This window comes from Montipora foliosa, chromosome 7, assembly GCF_036669935.1.
Source record: "Montipora foliosa isolate CH-2021 chromosome 7, ASM3666993v2, whole genome shotgun sequence".
Taxonomy (NCBI): domain Eukaryota; kingdom Metazoa; phylum Cnidaria; class Anthozoa; order Scleractinia; family Acroporidae; genus Montipora; species Montipora foliosa.
In genome coordinates, this window is record NC_090875.1 from 13,532,799 (window position 1) to 13,557,780 (window position 24,982).

The 24,982-nt window shown below is 39.3% G+C and overlaps 1 protein-coding gene across 2 annotated transcripts in view; it reads right to left on the minus strand.

The window, feature by feature from the left end:
- The window catches only part of LOC138010616 (GATOR1 complex protein NPRL2-like), a 21,938-nt gene extending 797 nt beyond the window's left edge, over positions 1 to 21,141 (minus strand). Inside the window, exons 1-12 of one of the 2 annotated variants that reach the window (XM_068857592.1) lie at positions 20,993 to 21,141; positions 19,354 to 19,445; positions 17,656 to 17,824; positions 16,081 to 16,189; positions 14,704 to 14,843; positions 13,482 to 13,579; positions 10,799 to 10,835; positions 10,476 to 10,569; positions 8,507 to 8,624; positions 4,471 to 4,620; positions 3,099 to 3,145; positions 1 to 1,040 (exon numbers count right to left, since the gene is read on the minus strand). The exon at positions 1 to 1,040 is cut by the window's left edge and continues 797 nt beyond it. In XM_068857592.1, the coding sequence (XP_068713693.1) occupies positions 973 to 1,040; positions 3,099 to 3,145; positions 4,471 to 4,620; positions 8,507 to 8,624; positions 10,476 to 10,569; positions 10,799 to 10,835; positions 13,482 to 13,579; positions 14,704 to 14,843; positions 16,081 to 16,189; positions 17,656 to 17,824; positions 19,354 to 19,445; positions 20,993 to 21,091 (1,221 nt within the window). In that variant the 5' untranslated portion in view covers positions 21,092 to 21,141 and the 3' untranslated portion in view covers positions 1 to 972. Of the gene's footprint in view, positions 1,041 to 3,098; positions 3,146 to 4,470; positions 4,621 to 8,506; positions 8,625 to 10,475; positions 10,570 to 10,798; positions 10,836 to 13,481; positions 13,580 to 14,703; positions 14,844 to 16,080; positions 16,190 to 17,655; positions 17,825 to 19,312; positions 19,446 to 20,992 lie in introns of both variants that reach the window. The other variant, XM_068857593.1, reaches the window with a different exon arrangement.
- Between the last annotated feature and the right edge of the window lie 3,841 nt (positions 21,142 to 24,982).

Genomic DNA, 24,982 nt, shown 5'->3' on the forward strand with positions numbered 1-24,982 from the left:
CAAAAAGACTTTCGCATATTCTTGTACGATAACAATTGGCCACTTCCGAGTTCATGTCTTCCTCCTCTTCAAAGCGAGTCTAGGTGCAAAGTTTTTGTGATGGTAATTAGTTCTACTTTAAATATGAATGAAAACTGCTTTTCATCACAAAAGCATCGCACTTAGACTCTCTTTGAAGAGAAGGGAGACATGAACTCGCAAATCGCCAGTTGACTTCGGGTTAGATCTTTATAACTTGCTTTGTTATTAAGTAAACGTCGTATGTACCACGATCCCACTGACCTTTAGATCAAATCTCTTCGTTTTCCGGACAAGTCTGCACCTTGGCAAGCGAGCCATGGTTTTAAATTGCAATTGTACAATAATCTGGTTTAGGAAGCTCAGCTCGAAGTATATTCCTTTTTTACAACTTGAGTTCTTGCTCCGCGCAGGCTGTCGACCCTGTCTTCCGCGCAACCTCAAAGTGGCCACTAAAGCAGTGCTTTTTTGAAAGATCGTGCACAAACAAGATATATTAAAGAATGGTGAGAAATGTCATGGTCAGGGGAAACGTTTAATTTCTTGAATTGCCCGGCGTATAGACATATTTTGTGATGTAACCAGTTTGAATTGCTGTGGATATGATAATAAAAAAAAAAGTCTTAAAATCTCTAAATGGAAATCGCCGTTTTTGTCCCAGTGTATAATGTTTAATAATATTTCTTCACCGTGAAAATTGCAAGGATAAAATATGTTTGACTTTGGTAGAAAAATTCGTTTTATCAACGAAAAATATTCGAGTTTGCGTGCCCTTAAATCCTAGAGCGAACGACTCGATTTTGAAAGCAAACTAAGTAGAGTCATTGCGCGTTTTGGCCTTCACTAACCTCGTTTTACTGCTACACAAGCCAATGAGGCTAGTACGTTTAATTAGCAGAAAGAAAAAGATTCATTTACTGGCGGCCATGTTTGCACTTGGTCTGTGCCGCTCTGTCACTTCCATATGACCACAATATGAGGTTCTCCTTCGACGATATCTTCCAATTCTTGATACGTAAGACCTGAGAAAAACAATACAGCAAAATATAAGCAAACCAACTTGAAACTGTCTTAACTAACGTCCTTTTCATTGGTAATAGACAGACGTAGCTCAGTAGGTTAGTGCGCGGCCTTCTGAGCTGTGGGTCACCTCTTCGATATCCGTCTCATTCCATGGACGTTTGTGTTCACTTTCCTCTGATCCGTGTAGAAATAGATTGCTTCTAGGTTTGTTCTTTGGTTATTGTTTATGGGACTTTTAAATTTTCTTTTCCCCTCTTTTGCCCGCCTCGAATAGCCCTCGCTAATTGCGGGCAAAAGCTCTGTAAGTTAGAATTTGTTAGCTCTAATAAAGAATTGTTTTTGTAGCTTTGATTCTGAATGCCCTTAAAACGGAGCATTGACGAAGGAAGGGAGGGGGGAGGGGGGTTAAAGGTGCGCACCAAGGGCCACAAGTTTATCAGTTCACCGGTACATGTTACCCTCATAAAATAAGGAACTTTACCTTAAGAATCTTATCACAAACGTAATTAAGTGGTAACTACCTATACGCTTATAAAACTTTAAGCTAAAAGATTTTAAAATTATGAGTTTTTGATCAATTTGATCATCAGAGTAAAATGATCTGCATATGCTCAGTGTTCTTATAGTTCAGGCAAAGCCAGTTATGTGATATCTGTTCCCATGGGGAACAAAGTGAGGTCCAGTGATTCAACATGTTCTCGAGAGTGGAAATTTTTTTTTTCCCCCGTGGTCTATCGACCACTTATTTATTTTTCTAAAGTTTTACAATTTTTCTAGGTCATTCCAGTGAAAATTTACAAGTCAATTCGATAAAAAGCAAAGTCGTTGTACCAAATAATCCTGAGTCGAGGCCAGTGTTCCTAAGCTGTTCCAAAACAAATTCACATAATATCACCCTGCCTTTCATATATGTTAATCATAATTACATGCGATATACACTGGTCTAAGTCCCAGGACTTGTGGTAGCATATAAAAAGAAAAAAAAGTAAAAGTAGTCCCTGGACAGGATTTGAACACGGAGCTTTCCGGCTTACAGAAACAGCTTCTATTCACTAGACCACAACTTGAACTTTCTGCAATATTTGTTATTTGTTACCTGTGTAAAACAATAGATCTGCATTTCCCGTCCCGTCCCGTTCCATGTAAAGCCCCGTGCAAACGGATGCAACAACTCGTAACAATGTAAGGACTTGCAGTGTATTATGGGAAGGATACGACCCATAAGTCTTGTAAACTTACAAAATTCGGCTGCCATCTCGCTTCAACATTTTAATGCGTTGCTATTACCACGGAGACCATATGTAATGCGCGTGCGTGGCGCCAACAATGTTGAAAAAGCTGTGCAAACAGATCCAACATTGTTGCGCTACGCTCCGGCGATCACGGAACAAAAGAAATGTTGGGAGTTGTTGGTTCAAAAGTTTTATCACTTTCAAATTTCGTGCAACAATTCGAAACAACACGCAACAACATGAAACAGGGTGTGCACACGGACGCAACATGTAACACCCAACAATGTTGGAACAATGTTAGCCAACAAAGCTGCGTCTGTTTGCACGGGGCTAAAAGTTTGATCAGTTTTCAATGTCGGTGCAACAATTCCCAACAACACGCAACAACATGAAACAGGGTGTGCACACGGACGCAACATGTAACACCCAACAATGTTGGAACATTGTTAGCCAACAAAGCTGCGTCTGTTTGCACGGGGCTAAAAGTTTGATCAGTTTTCAATGTCGGTGCAACAATTCCCAACAACACTCAACAACATGAAAATGGGTGTGCAAACGAACGCAACATGTAACACCCAACAATGTTGGAACAATGTTAGCCAACAATGCTGCGTTCGTTTGCACGGGGCTAAAAAGTTTGATCCGTTTCAAAGTTGGTGCAACAACTCCCAACAACACGCAACAACATGAAACAGGGTGTGGAAACGGACGCAACATGTAACACCCAACAATGGTGCGTTCGTTTGCGCGGGGCTTGACACTGAAAGACGTGTTCACTGTTGCAACATTAATTTTGAGTGAGATACCGTAACTTCATTGCAATACCTGTTCTACAGCAAATTTCATCGTAGCTGTGATTTCCATCTAACCATCTATAAAAGAGTTCAAATGAAATCAGACTCAGTTTTCTCTCCAAAGTGTTTTCGCCTGACGTGTTTTCTTAAAGGTAAAGTCTGCTACGAGCCTAGAGGCCCATCAGGCCAGCGCTTATCTCCGGCTAGGAGTACTTCTACTCCCCCCTGGATGGGATGCTAGTCCATCGCAGGGTTACCCCCAGCATTGAATTCTCCGGTACCCATTTATACACCTGTGTGGAGAGAGGCACCGTGAGAGTAGAGTGTCAAAGTGTCTTGCCCAAGAAAACAACACAATGTCCTCGGCTAGGACCCGAACCCGGACCACTCGATCCGGAGTCGAGCGCACTAACCATGAGGCCACCGCGCCTCCCCAGATGTTTTCTTACTTACAATTAATTCAGCAGTGATGCGCAATAGAGTGTTTTTACTCACGTGATCAGTAAACTTGTTTTTCCACCGAAACAAAAGAAAACGTTTCCATGAAATTAGAGCTCAATTCCCGGAGGATTCGTTGGATACACCAACATGGCCGCAGTTCCATTGCTTAGGTAAACCAACATGGCCGCCGTGACGTCACGTGAAAACACTCCATACATTAATTGGTTTTACAACCGGGTTGATATGGTAAATTGGCCACTGTAAATAAATTTGAAAACTGAAGTTTCGAGCGTTAGCCCTTACAAGAGGCGAAGAGCTAACGCTAAATTCTTACGCAAAATTTTGGAGGGCAAGCAAAGAGTATAATGGTATTTTTGAAAGTGGCCTATTACAGTGGCCTATTACAGTGGCCTATGTTGGGGATAGCGCAGTGTTGAGAGCACTCGCCTCCCATCAATGTGGCCCAGGTTCGATTCCAAGACTTAAGGCGCTTTCGATTGACCGTATTCCGGAATAGGAATACATGGAATAGAAGTTAGAAATCCTTCGTTTCTGCTGAGATTCACATTAATATTGTCAAAAATCTGCTAAAATGCTATTTTAAAACATAGCTTTATTATCCTTATTGCTTCAAAACTCCACACATAGTGATTTAAATCATCACTCCACGTATTCTTATTCCAGAATTGGGTCAATCGAACGCACCCTTAGTGTCACATGTAGGTTGCGTTTGTTGGTTCTCTACTCTGCACCGAGAGGGTTTTCTCTGGGTACTCCGGTCTTCCCCTCTCCTCAAAACCAACATTTGATTTGATTTCAGTTGATTTCAGTCGACAGTATCCCAATTAGTGCTCCAGCGCTAGAACGACTAGACACTTAAATAAAGTTGCTTTCCTTTCCGTTCCTTTCCTTTCCTTTCACCGTATATCATACACCTATGAAGTACTAAAGTACTTTCTTACTTGTCTGACAGCTTAGTATCTGAATGCTTTCCTCTCATTCTGTGATTACGTCTGGTAAAGGAAGTGTCCTTGGAAGGCGCTGTTAGTTGTATTGGGTATTTATGGAGACGACGAATAATCCCAGTCACCATGCCAAACTGAATTAATCGCCTTTAAAAACAACAATTGAGGAATCAGGTTTTTTCCCTATTCAGTTTGCTACGTGAACATAGCCAAAAGAGAATTTGTTGATTTACGTATACGTATTGGAGCTCACGTCAACTTTATGTCCAGAAATTTCCCTAGTTAGATGCACACCCAATTTTGACATCAACACACGTTGTCCCTTTAAAGGGGCAGTGTCATTGATTATTAGTGAAAATCTGCAAAGCAAAAAAGACCTGTTTACCGATGGCAAACGAAAATGAATGGACAATTGTTTTTTTTGAAAAGGGCCATTTTAGCTCACCAAAACCATTCTTTTAAAATTGTTTTTGGTTACGCGTTGCCAAGATTAAAATGAATGCCAACTTGAAAACGGGCCGGCGGGCCGTCGGGCCGGCGTTTTCAAGTTCTCCTTTTGCATCTTCGATGAACTCCGTAATAACTTAGCGTGACTCATTTTTCTTTTAAAAGTTAATTGATTTTTTCTCACTGCGGCGTTCCGGACGCAATTTAAGAATGAAAAGGTCTTTGAAGACTGATTTAGTAGATTTATGGTCAAAATGAAGGGATAATTCCCATGAAACTACCCCTTAAAGTCCAAGCTTTTGCTACCTCTTTAATTCCAATAATAAGGTAAGGGTAAAGGTTAGCGTTATTTCTAGCTTAGGGTAAATGCAGCCATTTATCCTTACTTGAGGAAGAGGATTTTGAGAACACTTTGTGACGTTAACTTAAAATAAACTAGTATCTGTGTCAGTTCCGAGGCACGAGTGAAGAAGAGCAATGGGACACTTCGTGACGCTTATTAAAATCCCCGTGCATATAATTGTAATTTATTTTAGATTAGGCGACTACTTAATTAAGGACGTCCGCGCTAATTGTTTGTGCGAAACTTGTACTGCGCAGGTAACGCGACTGTAATACGTCACGCATTACTTCAAGTATTAGTTAAGATCTTATGGCGACAAAAGCGCCGGAGAAAAATTTCCAGGTCGGCTAAAGAATGGCACATTTATTTCCAATTCATCATGAAACGTTAAAGAGAAAGGACCGGGAGGATGGAAAAGGTCGCTAATCGAGTAGTGGTTAAAAGCTTTGAAAACTCGAGGAAGATTAGTTTTAGTCAGCGACGTTGCGTAAATTTAATGGGGTTAGTTTTTAAAAATGTTTTTACTACGTTACGAACTTCTTAGTTCAAAATAAATGCATGTTTTTGAAGCTCTTTTCCTTTACTTTCGTGAAAATAGCGCAGGATTATCTTCTTCTCCTAATGCACTTGAATAATGCGGACCTAAGAGGAAACAGCCAGAGATAATATTTTACAAAAACCACACTCCAGAAGATGAGAAATACGGCAATGGAGAGATATAATGCAAAACACTAACCAAATAAAGATAACGCCTGCTTGAAACTTCGTTGCTATGCTCGAGAAAGTTTTTCTTTTTCTTTCTTTTTTTTTTTTTTACAAAAACCTTTCATCGATCGATCCTGTCTTGGGTTCCAGTCCTTCCCCGACAGGTCACGCAAAATCGTGACAAACTAAATTTTCCAAGAGCTTCGCAACATCACATTGATTTTACTCGTTTAGATCATCGGTGACCCCTATTTTTTAAGACACGAATCACTTGCTCTTCTTACAATCTACAAAATATGATGAAACGAAAAAAATCACAACATAAGAAGGTATCTTTTTTTTTAATTTTTCTTTCCTTGTGTCCTGAGTTCCGGAAGTGGTTACAACCGGTAGTGCTTGCAAAAACGCTCGTTGAGGATTAACTCTACTGTTTACGACATCCCCAGCGGCATGCTATTTTTCTAAAAAACCCACTCCTATATTTCTGTGCACAGAAACATTCACTCTAACATATTGTTTTGATGATTTTCAACAGATGAGTAGATGAGGCTACATCTCGTTATAATGACCTATCTATTGAAATTAGGGCATTTTTCCCTCGCCTTTTTCTCCGAAACAAAGTCGGTGACTCCCCAATTTTTTTATTTTATTTTTGGAATAAGTAATTTATGACCTAACTTCAGGCGCGAGAAATGAAATTTCAATGTGGTAAGATTTTCGCGCGAACGTCCTTAAGGTCAACGGGGCTTCGAAACGAATCTCAATGAACATTATGGAATGTTAGTGAGAATTGAATGAAATGCAAAAAGCGCGGTGCGTTTCGGCAGATTTGGAAGTATAAAGCAGTTGCTTATTTTTTACAAGCGTAAATTTATTGCCTCGAGGAGCAGTTCCGACAACCAATACACCACTTTCAAATTCACTTTCAGTAATTTCTTTTTTTTTTTTCTACGCAAGACTCAGTGCGAGGTCTTTCTTGTGAAAATAAATGTTTTCATGACATAAAAAGTCGAACTAATTACAATCATGTCAAAAACACCAATCAGACACGTTTTAAAAGCGAGATCGAAGTCAACTCTGAAATGGTCAAATAGGATATTTGCAACAATCCGTCATGTGACCAGTTTTTTCGTAAACATGATGAATTCAGCCACTTTCATCATGTCACTTTCCCGAAAATGAAACGAAGTCTCAAGATACGCTACGAAGCCGATTTTGGTTCTCTTATCCTTTAAACATATGTTGATGTAGGTGGGAGAAGTTTTGGGAAGTTGTATGGAAAAAGCAGAGTTTGCTCTCCAGTTACGCCTCAATGAATTTCACACCAATCCTTTCCGCTTTTTTTTTTAATTTTCAAACCGCAGGGACATTTTCGGAAGATTTCCATCCGTGTGTATTTATTGCTCTACTTTATTTTTCTCGCTTTCTATCTTTAGTCACTTTAAAAATCCCACCTATATTGCGACGCTTTATCATGGAAAATTTCATTGGAGAGCAAAAAGTCCTCATGGAATCTTTGCCTTGCGTGGTATTTATCTGAAAATTTGCATTCTACTTTATTTTGACCTACAATCCTGGCCAAAAAGTTACGGGACAGAACACAAAATGGCTCAGGCACTGTACATTTTTATTTTACACATCTATAAGCAGTCGCCATACCCTAAGCCTTATTCAAGCCCTCATCGTCCTTTTCAGAAACCCCCCCCCCCCCTCCCCCTCGCAATGTTGATAGTTGCTGGGATCCTCCGGACTGTACATAAACACAGCAGTGTAACAACATTGCGAGGGGGAGGATGTTGGGGGGGGGGGGGGGGGGGAAGAAGGGGGGGGGGGGCAGAAAAAGACTTTGAGATATATGTTGCAAATTGTTGCATTATTTTTGGCCAGGATTGTAGGTCTTAATCTAGGGGCGGTCCCTCACATGGGACGTTAGTGCCGTTCCACTTAACCCTTTTGGGTTTTGCTTCCAATATATATATTTTTTTTTCATGTGCTGTATTATAAATTTATATTATATATAAGCTGTTAAAATATAAATAAATAAATAAAATTAATTAATTAACTAATTAATTAATAATAACAATAATAATAATAATAGTAATAATAATAATAATAAACGTGTCTTTTTAATTTCTGGAATTCAAGCTACAGCATCAAGTAGAGCGAGTTTCAATAGTGTGTCGTAAAACCAAAACCAAAGTAATTACTTTGGCCAATCAAAAAGGACGGAGACAATCGAGTACACCAATCAAAACTCGAAGTAATTACACGTAGACGACACAAAGCGCGGGAAAATGTGCACGCGCGAGCCACGATTGGTTTTGGTTTCACTATTGATTGGTTGAAAAAGTGGCGCGAGAATTTTGAACCAATCACTGAGTTAAGTAATGCAAAACCAATGCAATTCGTTAATTACTTTCGACACTGAATTGAAAACCGCTCTAATAAACGTGTCTTTTTAATTTCTGGAATCCAAACTACAGCATCAAGTATGCCAATCATTGGCCATGTTTGTTGTGAATGATCTGTTTCGTTCACCTCTCATCCACGTGAAGATTGCTGGGATTATATCGTGAACAAAGGTCTTTCACTGTTGCTCCTGGACTGAGCCCACAGTACAACATGAACACGTCACGAAATGATGGCAGACTTCGACCTGGAATTAAGCAGAAATCCGACGGATTATATTAGAAGTCATTTCTCCACAAATGGCGAAGGTCAGAAGCCCATTACCCGGAGCTTTCATCTGTAATGTACTCTTGACTCAACCCTTTCCTGTATCGTTGTATTTTTAGAACTACTCTATTTTGACGTTTGTGACGTATGTGACGGATAACATACGTCAAGTATAAATGCCCTAAGATATTATTTCCCTCATTCCGCTGCTTTTGTGCTTCATGCGCAGAATGGCGCTTTTAGGTCAAAATTTCAATCACAAATAGCTCTAATCAAAGAAACAGCCTTTCCACAGACTTCCAACGCCCAGTTTAGTTTTATTTACGGTTTATTTCTTAATTTACTCTAATTATTCCGTGTTTTCCATACTCAGATGCATTTGTGGATTGCAAAGTTTTGGCAACGGTTCTGTGAGAATTGGCCTCAAGGCCACGAAAATTTTGCCTTCGTGAAAAATATACGGAAAGCCGTGCACTGCAGCATATTACCACGCTGTTGCGCGGACGGATATGAGAATATGAGATTATTTACTAAAAGTGCGAGTTATGTTTGCAAATGTGGAATTTTTTTCGTGATAGTTTTTACAAATGAATGAAACTGCGCATGACGATACTGGCTAGTGCAAATTTAGATTTGGCTAGTGAAATCAGACCTGATACTAGCCACTAGGCTAGTGAGCTTAAAAGTTAGTCTCGAGCCCTGGCAAGCACAAAGGTTTGTATCAAAGCAGTGTCACCGTCAGCCTCGCTTCCATTCATAGGCCAGGCAACCTAGCCAAAACTTTAAATGGTCTATTTCGCTAACTCAATGCTGTATCCAATTCGAACCTTATTGGGCATAAAACGTTTTGTTCCAGGTATTTCCATATCATATAAATTAAAATGTCAATGCAACATTATATAGAGGATATTACATGACCGCGCCGGGATACGAATTTTATCTTCGAGTGCTGCAAGTATCTCTCAAGAGCGAGCGGAGCGAGCGGAGCGAGCGAAGCGAACGAGTGAGAGATACTTTCAGCACGAGAAGATAGAATTCGCATCCCCAAGCGGCCATGTAATGTTCTGTTTATTATATAGATATTGATGAAATATCCAGATTTAAAACAACTTCAAATGATGAAAAAGTGGTCACCAACCGCTAAAACACGCATGTTGTGTAACGAAACAAGATATGAAAGTTATGAAAAGCAAATTATGATAATGTAAAATTTTGCAAAAAAAAGTGTTAATGTAGTAGAGAAGAATTATATTGAAGCACAAAAGTAACTTACAATGAAGACGAAGCTCGCGTTTTATTGGCTTATCTTGTTCGTTACCATGACAACACCTATATTCTCACATGTGAAAGATAAAAATTATATGTTCACTGCGCGCTGTGAAGATATGGTTTTTTAGTAAAACGAGAAATCCTGGTATTTCATCAGTATCTAGTATATAATAAAATACCAAAGACAATACAGAAAGAATCTTAACGGGATGCCACTTTGCTTCCTTTCGGCAGCAGGGAGGTGAATAATACAATGCATATAACCTCCAGGAGATAATGTTTCGCCTCAAAAATCCTTTTTTGGTACGTGCATTCTCAGCACTGGTCTTAAAACTAAAAAACAACTGGTTTTGTAAAATTTCACGGCGCAAAATTGGAATTTTGAAGTGAAAACGGCAATACTTTTACAATGGCTGAACAGATTTATCTCAGCAAGAAAAATTGGTTGCGGTTAGAGGCACTTTAAACAATTGTTCAAGTCTGTGTGGGTGAACGCGATGGATATTTGCCACGACTATTTGCGACTTGGTACTTGGACCCACTAATATTCATCCCCACTTACCTTTCTTTGCAACATACTGAAGACACTCCTCTTGTAACTTCTTGTCGTGCATCAGCTGGTTAATCTCAGGAGTGGGGATATAAACATTGGAATACTGTGGAAAATTGGTGATTATAAACGTTAGCGATGCACAGGGGCGACAAAAGAAGAGGAAAATCGTTGGACATCTTAAAGTGCTACTATAACGACGGAAGACAGAACTAAGAATTTCTTGTGATTCCATTATTTGACTTTCTCGCGACGCTGTGCTATTCTGAAGACTCCATCTGCGTCTTCAGTGACGAATTCTACGCCTCAAGATCGAAAAACATGACAACACTCACCTGGAATATAGAGATCAACTTTACAACTTTGCATTGTCTGTAAAAAGGGAAAACAAAAGATACCATGTTAACTTTAACTCCAGATGAAAGCCTGGAATTCCTCATTTAATTCTAGGAAGCCGACAAACCAACGTCATTCGTCCAGTCATTTTATGTGTTAGAAGAATGACCTCACTGTCGAATAATAAAAAGTCTAAGCAACACTGACGGCTACGGCAACCACAACGACCCAAAACAGGAATATCATTGGTTTAAAAGGAAAATAATCGTGCTTGACGTGCGACACGCCGATTTTAGCATGTATCTTTGCTGTACTCTGCAGAACAACAACGTGAAATCACCAAACTTTAGGTTTGGACGATAGCGTGAGCATATAACAATGAACCAATAATTTTCTATTTTTGCTTTAGAAAGTAAAAATAGAAAATTAATGGTTCATTGCTATATGCTCACGCTATCGTCAAAACGTGAAATTTGCTGATTTCGCGTTGTTGTTCTGGCCCGAGTTGCTCGAAGCATGGTTAGCGCAAACCAGCGTTAAATACCATGGACACCTATAGGTTTTGATACCTCTTAACCAACGGTTAGCGCTAACAATGCTTCGAGCAACCAGCCCCGCAGAGTACAGCAAAGATCCATGCTAAAATCGGCGTGTCGTACGTCAAGCACGACGTAAGGCTCTACTTTATACTATACTATACTATGCTATACTATACTATACTATACTATACTATACTATATTAGTAAAATCCAACTAGTGGTCTATTATCAATGCTGCGTTCTGATTGGTTGAGCTACTAGTAGGCTATTTGTTATAGCCCACTAGTAGCGAAAAGCGCCGGCTTTGAAAACCAAAACAACAATTAAAGTCTAGCTTTAACTAGCGAAAGATGTTTTGTCTCGATATTTTTTTGACCAACTAGTTGGATTTCACTAAAACAATTATTCCTCTCGCCCTCATGGCCTCTGAGTCAATAGCCCATTCGGCCTTCGGCCTCATGGGCTATTGACTCAGAGCCCATTCGGGCTCGAGGAATAATTGTTAACTATACTATACTATACTATACTATACTATACTATACCATACTTTATACTATAAAGCTCTACTTTATGGGTACAAACGGTTTTAAAAAACCGTTTGCACCCATCCACGCAGTTACAGGACAGTTCGCCCGACGTATTGTAAGACATGAGCAAGACGGAATAATCCCGAAATACTTGCGAAAGTGCTAAGATGTATTTTGGAATGACGTTTTCGATGAAGTTCCCGTTGTCCTTGCTTGAACTCCCTGATATATTTGCTCGATGATTGACATTACATTACACGATATATTGGAAATTCAAACAAACACCAATAGTCGAGGTATAGACCAGTTCACGCTCTTGAGTGCATCATGGGTAATCAGGGCAACATGGCGGGAAATATGTTTGCATGGAAATTCAAAGCTAAATAAACTGTACATGAATCCAAACGAACAAGTTCAAGTTCACAACTGAGATTAACTGGACTTGGTATCTATTCTTTGGAATTCCTGAATATTGCTTTTTTTTGTCTCCATACATTCTCTGTAATTTTGCGATTTTGGAATTACCGGAAATGTATGGCAGAAACTTTGTTTAATAATATAATTTCTACAATAGCCATTCTCTCCAACTTTAATCGGCCGCACCTTTGAGCGCATATCTTCTGTTTTGTAAAATAAAAAAATCTAAAATTGCAAATCATGAATACTTTTCATTGTTTTGAACTTCCACACAAACCTTTGAATTTCTCTCCATGCATCTTGCCCTGATTACCCATGACGCACTCAAGAGCGTGAAATCATCTATTGGTAACAGTTTTACAGTGTATGTAAATAATTCTACACCGTCGGTAGTTCGAAGTACGAAAGAAAACCTTTGTGTTATTACAAGGAAGGATTACGTTTTTGCAAACGTTGGCCATGTAGAACTTATATTTGAACAGACTTAATTGATTAGAGTGTAATGTGTGTATCTACCCCATATGAACCATGTGAGCGTTAGCCCTACTGATGGAAATAGGCCCACACAAGGACAGAGAAAAACTCTGACCAGGGTGGGAGTTGAACCCGCGACCTTCGGGTTAGATTACCGCTGCTATACCGACTGAGCTACAAGGTTTAGATTTGCTTCAAACAGACAATTCAAACATGTGCTAAGGACACAGAATTGCTTTAATAAAGTACAAGGAATTTCACGAAGTTGAAAAGATTTGGAACAAACAAACAATTTATTGAATTCGGCTCTGGAATTATATGAGGAATTCGATAGATGGTAGATATTTGAGATCAACAGATGGTACGAAATTTTGGAATCCATAAACTAAAAGACCACTTTCACAAATGGCGACCACCTCTACATTCTTTTGTATTTACGTTAATTAGACCTATTGCCCTCAATTTGAAACAAATGTTGTTTTGAAATTTGCTCTTCGAAGCGAGGCCAGAAAGGCTTAATAGCATTAAAACAGAAGATTATTTTATTTGGCCGCCATTATAAGAGAGGCCTACAGATGGTAGATCTCTAGGTGTGAACTGCCACAGCTAAAACCCACTCCGATCGGCGGATCTTCTCGCATCATCCCTAGCTTAATCCATTGATTACTAAATATAAACTCTGTGCCAAACAAAATACTCAGGAATGATAGCGGGTTAGAACTTACATCATGTCCTGAATGCACTTCCTGACAAGACTAATATCCACATCAGCATCAACAGCAATTTTTTGAACATGTTTGAAGCCATCTATATTTCGCAGAATCTAGTTAAGAGTTAAGAGAGATTAAGTCGGAAAACCGAGCTAGATCAGTTATCAATCGTACATTTTACTAACGCCAGGTACTGTATTGCGTTTACATGTCTTCTTTACATGTGAGAGAGTGAACCTGTCTTGGTGCACGGTGAATTTAATTTAATGGCAGAACTCTCTCCAATCTCGTTCTTAGAGCCCGTGATCTTGTTGCCGGCGGCCAAGATATAGCGGTAGGGTTAATCAATTTGGGGGGGGGGGGGGGGGGCGATTCTCATTAGCTGTTCTTTTTGTCTCATTCTCAGCCAATCAGATTCAAAAGCAAAACCAATTGTGATTGGCTCGAACGCATTTCCAGGCGCTTCGCGCCGGCTGCATTTATTTGCTTTGCGTTGATTAGCTCGATGAACTGTCAGTTCTCATTGAGCGTAGTTCCCCGCAGCCGTTTACAAGTAAAAATGTTACAAATAAAAGTTTCCAATAAAATGGCTTTCAACACCCGCGAACGCTTCTAAAACAAAATTTTGACTGCGTATTAACACCATGCGCTGTTGCTCAAACGAAAATCTCGGGACGAAGGAATTGCAAAATCCTTTGTAGAGACTACTGGGATCGAAGCCCACCAAAATTTGTCTGTCAGTATGTCTGTCGGCAATGTTCCCGAAAAATAAAAGCGTTTGCACAATTTAAAGCTCTCTGCGTGGATTCCGACAAAAATCAACGCAATAAAGGTACTAAAGTGACAGATTTACGACAAAAAAGCGGGAAAAAGCAAGAAGAGAGCCCTTCAGGTCCGACAGAATCACCGCTAATAGAGCACATGCGCACTTAAACCGGAAGCCTAGTTTTTGGCCAAAAAAACAAATGATTCCGCCAGAGTACAGCTGAAATAGGCCAGTTCGGAGTTCCAAAAAAAAACGTGCTCGCGTCGGGATAAAATCAAGCATATATTAAAAATACAAAAGATTTTGAAAGCAAATTTCTGCAGACAATTTCCATAACGCGCGCACGTATTTTTTTTTAACTCCGAACTGGCTTATACAGTAGGTACACTTTCGAAAAAAAAGAAATCATACGTGGGCCGGGGTGTTAGACCGAATAAGGTAAAATACTGAATTGTATGACACATGAATTACCTGTTGAGTGGTGATATCCCATTCACCGGTGGCCAAGGCAATCTTGTCGCAAATAAAAACCGGAACTTGATGATCCAAAACTGTGTTGGGGTCGCTGAAGGGCGCGGTGTTGGATTTAAGGTAAATCGTATTTGCCTTATCTGACAACCAAAAAGACCCAAAATTCATAGGTATGGTAATCTTGACAGAGTTTATTTTATAACTGTATACCCCTTTTTTTCCCTTTTAATAATAAATAAATAAAATTGCTAAATAATAATAAGTAAATAAATAAATCTTGACAGAGTAAGAGATAACATTAAGCCATATATTGGGCCATTCCATGTAATAGATGCACCCCGCCCCCCCCCCCCCCCCCCCCCCACCACTTGAAGGTGTCTAAGAGTTTACCCCCTTAGGATATCGAAGATCAAAGTGCCCACACATTCTCCCCCTCGGAAAAAAAAGGGGGGGAAGAAAGGGGAAATATCAAAGAAACCGACTGGGTTACCCCATTAAAAATCACCCCTACTTACCCCCGCCCTCCCCCTGGTTTTCCAATTTGGAAATTTGTTGCGCAAGAAGGTGGTAACACGCGCAACAATCTATCTCAACTTGCAACGCAACATTGTTGCGCGACAAGTTGCACGAAAAATGTTGCCCGTATTACTGGGCCTTAAACTACAGAATTCAGGGCCAAATTTAGAGTCTGTTGACGCGCCGGTTCGTTTGGCTCGTTTGCGGTCCACTGCCGAGCCAAACGAGCAACCAGTGTAACAAACCCCATGCAATATTTTTATGACTCGTTCTTTCATCCAATGCCAAGCTAAACGAGCCAGTACTTCAACCGGTCTCGAATGTAGGGCTCCTTCTGTAGGTACCGGAGCACAGATTACGTAAAACAAAAGAAACAACGACAGAAATCAAAACAACCCCAAATAAAGACTAGTCCCAAGTGACCAAAAATACAATACTTTCCGGTACATACAGAAAGACCCGAATGTAGCCAGGCTGTATTCTGTAACTGCTTAAAGAACTTTTCCCAGGATCCTAACCAAAAATTGATACTTGAAGTTTTAAGATAGCCTAAAAAAGACAACTTGTGACAAATTGTGACGTGTATGCAAAGTACCATGAATCTTGTTTGGCCGGGGAACATGGGATTGTACCCGTAATAACTACTTTATTTTAAAGAGAAGCTTTCAATTGAAAACACAATTTGAAAGCACGGGAAAAATCGCGCGTGAAGTCGCGATTGGATTTCGTTTCCCTTCTCGTTGGTTGATAAACTGATGCGAAATTTTTAAACCAATCACTAAGCGTAACAATAATTGCAATCACGGAATTACTTTTGACAGCCATTTGAGAACTGCTCTATCACAATATATGTAGGCTTACCTATTTGTATTGTGCATTTTCCATTTGTGTTAAGCTCAGAAAATATTTCTGACAAAATAGATGGGAGAGAAGATTTTGTTTCTTCTTTGGACAGGTAACCATCCTCAAGCTGAAATAGATTAACAAAGCCATTGTAAAGCCAATTAAGTGATTTAACATTTAAATAAATAAACAAAGTGTTCATAATGGGAGTTTGTCGGTTTACTCTGTATGAGATAACCAGTATAATTTGACTTTCAGCTGAGATTACGTTGAGTTATTAAATTTTCGACCTCAGATATTGTTTCTAGCTTTCCGATTGGTTCATTCAATCTCAATTATCAGCTCATACATACAGTACAGTATACCGTATGCAAGGGCGGATCTAGGGGAGGTGCACTGGGTGCACGTGCACCCCCCTTGGTTAACAAAAAAAAAAAGGTTTTAGTTAAAAAATTCCAAAAATTTACAAACGAAATAAAAAACCTAAATAACAGACAGCGGTCTAGCTACTAGAGGATATTAAAAGCACAAAAACTGCATTAAGTTAGATTTTTATTTGCCTTATCATTTACAGATTTATCATACTACAGCCCTAACCCTTTTAAAAGCAAGATTGGGCTTCCTGTGCATTTCCGTCTGACATGTGCACCCCCCTAGCCAAAATCCTAGATCCGCCCTTGGTGTGAACAAACATGAAAACTGATTGCGTTAAGTGTTGCCATTCTGGAAATTGATTGGCTTTAATTTCCAAGTGTCCAAGCGTCCAGAATTTCAGGAAAATTCAATAAAACAATAATAATTGTTATTCCACACTTGTTAGATATGTGACTGGTTATAGCCAACTTGGCGCTGTGCGCCTCATTGGCTATTTACCATCTTATATCTTATGTGCACTCATGGTAATGTCAAATATTTATTCATTTTTCTGTTCAAGATTCACATTAATCACTTCCTGTTATCCTTCCCCATTCCAAAAATACAACTGCTTTAATACAAAATACAAGATGCTTTTTCTGAAGAATAAATGTCCAATCTTAAAGTTTAGGTCATTTCCTCAGTAAGAGTCTGGGGACATTTTAACTTAAAAAGCCTTGTTGTTTTCTTCATTTCAAACACTTATTCAGTCATGCTGGCCTCTTTGCATTGTTGCAATCTCATTTGAAATTGTTACTTAGCAAACTGTGGGATAAGAGCATAATTATCGTGGTCCTACTAATGGCCTGCACCAATGTCTTCACCAATGTCAAGAAGTTCAAAGCATTGGAATTAAACCAGCAATGGTGTGCTCAATCCCTTGTTCGATTGAACTTGGTCTTAGGCGGAGAGAGATATGACAGAGAAAACTTGTCTTAACAATATTTAATTTAATTTAACGAATATTATTAATTAATTATTAAATAATAATTACTATCACTTATTATTGCTATTAATAAGTTTTAGATCAATTGATAGACTGATTGTTTTCGCTTGATATCAGTATTAGACTGGGAATACAGCCACAGCCACATCATTGGAAGGAAGGAGAGTGCTTAAATCCATTGTGCAAGCCTTGTCATCTTAGTTTGAGGCTTACCGTAATTATTTGCATCTCACCTCAAGAGTTGTCATATACCCTGCTAGCTTCTTTACCACACCCTCATAGCGAATGGTGTCGACATTAGGTCCAAGAACAAAACATACATTGAAGAGAAGAGCATTGCGGGAGTATTTAGCATTTTCAATACTAATTGGGCATCCAACAAACTTGTGGTTGAGTGCATTTCTAAAAATATAACATACAAAATATGATAATTATCATCTTGAACAAACAAAATATCACTGAAAGGTAGTACATGTAATGCATTCCATCTGCAATGGGAATTACAGGTCGATTTTTGATCAAGTATTTACGATTATTACATTTACTTATTGAAATCTGTTTGGTGACAGCAGATCTGTAAAATACTGATTCCCTTTTTCTCTTTTCTCTCTGTGTAAAGATGAGTGTTGCGTTCACACTAGGCTGCATAGGAAGCATTTTCATGTGGTTTTTGAGCAATAAAAAGGCCAATTTCCAATTTTTGGTTGCTCTCGCCCATTTCACATGCAATCAAAATTCGGAAATCAACCTTTTCAGCATTCAAAAATCACATGGAAAAGCTTGCTTCACAGGTTACTTTCCCAAAAATTGAGATACTTTCATTGTGCATTTTCATTTAGATTACCCTTTGCCCAAAGGAACCAAAGTGTTACATAAGGGGAGACCCAATGGTAAAACTCTGTGCAGCATGCAGTGCACTTTGGGGAGTCCAGCTGAAGTAGTAGTTAAATATATCAGCCTCACAGCTCTGACCTCCACCATCACAGCCTCATTCAAGGCTTTCCCTCTGAATAATGTGGTGTCCCTCCCTCATAAGAAAATGACACCTGACTGTGGTGCTGGGTTTGGAGATCCTACATGGACCATACAGCCATTGTGAGAGGTGCCTAATACACATTAAGTTTTCAGCATGATGTTGGCACATTGCACCCCTTGCAATTCAGTCCCCACAAGTGCACGAAAACGTAAATAGCGAGGCAACTTATTCACAGCTTACTCATAAAAAAAAAAAGGTACCGGTACAATCATCCTGTTTTGTTTAGTAAAAAAAAGTAAGATTAGTACAATCCTAGTCAAAAGTTGTTGGGAAGGTTCAGTTGCATGCATCATTTAACTTTACACCTTGTATGATGATTCTAACTATTGGCTGTACTATTTGGGAAAAATCATGCTCTTGTGCCCCCCTCCCCCATATTCAATGTTCTTCCTGCAAACAAAGTAACCATTTGTTTTTTCCTGGAAAATCCAACATTGATAAGGAGGAGGGGGGTTATCTCTAAACTGATGCTACCTCAAGTCTCAACACTTTTGTCCATGATCGTCAGCTATATAAGCCACAAATGACTTCTCAACCCCTGAACTCTAATCTTGAGACAATACATGTACATGTAGGAAGGCATAAAATAAATAATTTTAAAGATGTAGCAGTGGTTTAGATCAATGGTTTTCATATTGCCAGTAGTACAAACATATTAAACAAATCAGGAAGTGATTACAGAAGTATCAGGGTTTTTGTCAGCAGGGTCAAGTAGGCAAAGCTCTAATTCCTCTTGGCTTGGGAGTATCTATATGGTATTTAACCTGGTATGGGTAGAACATTGGTATTCGATTGATGCACACTGGAATTTAATAAGCAAATCCCTCTCCCAACACTGCATATCATCTGCAAACCTTGTGTGGCTCATTGATGGGAGTCAACGAAGGATTCTTACATGGTAATCAGCTTGCTTTGCAGCTCTGGCTTTGGAATTATATAAACAGCAACACAATCAAACTTCTCTTTAGAAATGTAGTCCTCTGGAAACTGTGTGAAAGTTTACAAAGAGAATAAGCCATTTACATTGAGAACATCAACAAAGATTTTCATCCAAGTAATTTATGCCAAAATTGCTGTGCCCTAGAATGGGAATAGACAAATTCGGCTAACTCAATGTTGTACCCAATTCAAATTTCTCGGGGTTAAGATTCTTTGTGTGTTGAATTTGCACGAAAATGAAGCATTCACATTTAAATGATATGGAAATACTTGGAACAAAATGTTTTATTCCCAAAAGCTTTGAATTGGGTACAACATTGAGTTAGCTGAATTTGTCTATTGCTGTGCTCTAGAATGGGAATAAATGACTCACATATAAGTAGAATTATTAATTATTTTTCATTCAACCTGTACTATGGCAGTCAATAAGCAATCATTATCCATAATAATTGTTGTTGAAGATGGATGTGGATGGATATGAGCAATACAAATGGGGTGACATAGATTGTATATACAGTGTACAGAGTGAGGCGCAAGATAAGTAAAGAAAACTTACTGCATCTTGAGGTGATTCAGGTTGGTTTTGTGATACCCTCTGTGAGCTACCTACGATCAGCTGATTTTTTTTATTTCCAATTTCCATGTAAACCCTACCAATTGTCCATTATGTTACGCGTAACTAAGCATGAAATGTTGATTTTAGGCTTCGGATGGTTTGTAACTGGTTCCTGCTCTAAAGGATTCTAAACCCATTGACCTCTGAGAGTGACACTTGATGAATTTTACTCTGTCTAGCGCCAGACCATTTTACTTGTCAATGTGGGGCAATCTAGCGCATTTGAGGCATGGATAGGTTAATTCCTGACATTAATAAATTAGCAAAACCTGTATGCAGCGTATTCCAGCTGTCTGTAAACTGTGCTTCAAGTTCGCACATGGACAGGCAATCAATAGCTGCCGCAGGAACCTTATAAAGCCGTACATGCCTTTCTGTCAAGTATCTCTCTGTTGAGCTGAGAAATTGGTGCTATTGTTAAGATGAAGGTACATGTAGTGACTGTGGGGCCTTTGATTCAAGGTGTTGCGCATGGCTCTTTCAACATTCCAAATTTTGGAGTAACTGCAGAATACCTCCACCACTCCAAGCCACACACTGAAAATTGCTGGATACATAGATACATGATCACACCTCCCCTCGAAATACTCATAGAGTGGAATGGAGTGGATAAATTAAGCAGATACACGGATACGAGGTAGGCAAGACCACCCCATCTCTATATTTCTTTCAAACAGTCATTGTCTCACGGAAAGGAGACGGGAGAAGAGAGACCATGGTAACGAAACTGTCTAAAACTCAGCATATTTCGAAGGGGGGGTGGTCTTGCTGATCTTGTACCTTTTTATCCAGCAATTTTTGAGTGTCGGAGTATTCTCCAGTAAAGCAAAACTTAAATTCGCTTAATTCTAATACCTTGTCTTCACCTTTTCGAGACAAACCTTTAAATGGGTTCTTATTTTTGTCGGCTTCTCTTCGATTCTCTTTCCCCTCAATTCAAAAAGTAGTATGGTGGAAATTCTACAAAACTTTAACTCACTTGATGAACGATTTTGGGCCCAGCAATCGGATGAAATTCACAAAATAATATGCACTGTATATCGTCATTACTTGTCATGATCCTCACAGAAAAGCGCATTCGTCGGCCATATTGGAATCCAACCTTAGTATCCAGTTACTCACGTCCACGACAGTCCCAAACTCGACCGAGTCCCTTTGCATTATGGCGAGTTCTTTTCGATTCTTCGGGAGCTTTCAAGTTCACGTCCTGATTACGTGTACCTTTAGACGTTAGACGCGTTTGGGCTGCGCGCAAAGTTATCAGAGTTTGTTTTGGGGTCTGAAAGAGGCAAGCATGCAAATTCTGTTGTCTCACAAAACGATTCACTGGACAAAGGATCAGCTGTCAAAACTAACGCCGATTCACGCTGGTCACACAATGCAAAATTAAAGACGGACCTTTTTGGCAAAAGTAACCCAATTAAACGTCGGCGCAGGGGTAATTGAAAACGATGTTTACTTCACGTTTGATAGGATCATTGGCGGTGCTAGAACCGGAAGTGGAATAACTGCCTCACAAACCACCCTGAGCTGTTCAACGACCCTTTACGCTTTCAAGCGCTGATAAAGACTGACCACTGGGGCGTGATACTTCCTCCGGGGAACAAAATTAAACCAATCCGATCTAAATGCTGTTTTAGGGATTTTAGAGAGCATCATAAGATAAAACTTACTTCAGAGTTAGAAGATTTTGTTTGGACACCTGTGATTAATGCTCCGGATGTTGAAATAGCAACTAGCATATTAAATAAGGAACTGCACAATCTTATGGATAAGTGTTTCCCTGTGAGGAGAGTTGTGATGTCTTCCCGTGACCCTCCGTGGATTACTCCACTAGTTAAATATTTGTTAAGGAAGAAGAAAAGAGCTGCTGATAAGGGCCACGTTCGCAAAGTGGAGGACTTGTCACCGAAGGTCTACAAGTTGATTGGTGAAAATCGAAAAAACCGGGGTAGGAATGGAGCACAGGGGAGTTTGCATTGGTGGAGTAGAGTGGATAAAATCACCTTAAGGAAAGAGAAACCTCAGCCATATTTAGAAAAGGAATTTCTTGCTGGTCTCAATGATTATTTTGGGGATTTGTGCAATGATGAGAACTACGTTAAACCAGTGCCTCTCAGGGTACACCCTGAGACACACCCGACCCAAAGCTCCAGGAATTTGATGTGATGGTGGCATTATCCAAGATTAAAAAAACCGCTACTGGCCCGATGGGTTGCCGTTCTGGGTTTGGAGGGACAATTGTACAAGTCTCGCTCCTGTGGTGACTGCTTTGTGGAACAAGTCTCTGTCCTCTTGCACATGGCCGACAGCTTGGAAAGAAGCTAACATCAATCCCCTCCCAAAGGTAGACACTCCTGTTCAATATTCGGATTTTCGGGGAATTAACGTGACTCCAGTTATAGCACGCTGTTTTGAAAGAACTGTATACCATCATTACAGTGAGAAAGTCTTTGAAGAAAATCTGACTGTCACACAATATGCGTATAGGGAGTGTTACAGCTGTACAGACGCCTTGATTCAAATACAGTATAATTACTTAAGGGAACTTGATGATAAGGATTGTAACTATGTTAGGCTTTTTGCAATGAATTTCTCAAAAGCCTTTGATAATGTAAAACACTCGTTAGTTGGGGAAAAATTAAAGGCTCTTGATCTCTTATCTGGTTAACTGGTACTTAAGCTTTCTAATGGATAGGAAACAAAGACTGATATTCAAGGGTGTTATCTACAAATGGCACAATGTGAACTAAGGAACAACCCAGGGTAGTGTCAGTGGGCCCCATCTTTTTAATTTGTTTGTCAACGATTTGCCCATTTGGGATAATGACCTTACCAGCATAGTTAAATATGCTGACGACACCACCTTGCTAGTCAAAGTATGTAAAAATGAAATAGATCTTTCTCAAGAGGTTGTCAATCAGTTTTTCAGTTGGACCCAAGATAATGCCATGGCATGTAATCCTAAAAAATGCAACGAACTAATACTTTGTAAGAAGGTTGCTCATGAAAGAGACTCTGTGAACAATATAACGCAAGTTTCTTGTTTAAAAGTGTTAGGGGTTACTTTACAAAGTAATCATAGATTTAACGAGCATATTAAAGTTAAGCTGCAGGAGGCCAACAAGTGTCTTTATGTGATAAGATGTTTACGTAAAGAGGGATACCAACAACCAGACGTAGATTACGTTTTTAGATCAATTGTTCTACCCAAACTAACGTACGGTCTACCCGTATATGCCTCCTCAATACCTGAATTAACGACGGTTCAGAATTTTCTACAGCGCTGCTTTAAACGCAAATATGTTTCGTACCGAATTGACATATATGGCGTATTAGAAGAGGTTGATCGCTCACTATTCAAGAAGATATCTGGTATGCCAGGTCACCCTCTGTACCCTTCCGTCCCCAAAATGAAAGAAAGCTCAGCACGCCTCCGAGTTCCTAGTAGTCACCTTCCTAGGGTTAATACCCAGCGTTTTAAAAATAGTTTTTTTAACAGGCTTTTTTTTAAATATAGAGTAGCTATTTAATGTAATGTCGATAGCCTTGTAATTCTAATTAATTCTTTCGGCTATTTTTAATGTAACTGTTCTTGTTTTAGCATGTATTTTTGCTTAAAAAACAATAAAGACCTATTTATTTATTTTATTTATTTAATGTCGTGGGTGACAAATTACGCTCACAACCGTAATTGTAAAATCGCTCGAGTACTTTATCCGACTGCTCGGGAAGAATCATCTCCAGGTTTTTCTCAAGGCTATTTTCGTCACACCACTTCTCAAAAACCGTCTCACCCACTTAATTGTGCTCTTTCACGTCTTTAAATTTTCTGCCGCTTCTTTTAATTTCGTAACTTCTTCACTGGTCACTGTCTTAAATCTAGACGCCATCTTGGCTCTGATCGAGATACAAGAGATGTTACCATGGCAATTTTGTAATTTCACATGTGAAATTATAAATTAATGCTGAAATTTCGCGCCTAAATTAAGGAGTAATTTGTCACCCATGATATTATTATTGTTATTTTCGCTGACAAACTGTAGAGATAATTCAGACAACCATCAACTTGCAAGGCTGTGTCGTTAAAAGACACAATTTTATTGATAAAAACCAGTGCACGAGTTACAGTTGACAACTAAGGGTGGCTTACGGTTTAAGCATACGGTAGGGAGGGATGTCTTTCAAATTGTAAAATTACGGCTTGGAAGAAAAAGAGAGACGAACCCCACCCACTCTCCCCTTCTTGCATGCTTCCTTACCAGACCAATCACTCGCAGGAATTTTTTTTTCGGTACCAGCTGTATAAGTACTATCATTCTGTTTTGACCAGCTCTGAACCGCAAGTATTAAATGTTATTGTGGTTGTGCAACGACATTAAAAAACAACTATCAGCCTTACGCTGGAATCACTGTTTTCTCCACTTATTGTTAGGGAGTTTAAGATCTATGACGCGACGGTAGCTGAAACGCCGCTCAAAATTGCAAATTCAAGTTTGTCAATCTATTTCGTCATTATGTCAGTTTGTTTAACTTTTGAAAGCTAGTGGGACTACCCAGGAACTGAATTTAGAGGTGCGGTGTCAAAGCCAGGAAAGAAAATTTAAATTCGAGCCTGTTTGCTCACGTTCACTGTACACTGTTATTTTCAAAGAGTCAATTTCACTCCAGTGCTGGAGTGAAAAAGTGGAGTAAATTAAAGCGGAGTAAATTGTACTCCTAAGAGGAGTTAATTTAACTCCACCAAGAGTAATTTTTACTCTTACTAGTTAATATTCAAAGGCAATGACTTTGTTAGAGTAAATTTTACTCTCCCTACAGAGTAATATAATATGCTGGAGTTAATTTTACTCCTATCTATCCGGATACTGAGTAAAGTCTACCCCACTTACTTTCTGAGAAAAAAAGTAGAGGAGGATTTTACTCCTATGTATTTTTGTAGAGTAAATTCTATAAGTTTATCCATTCT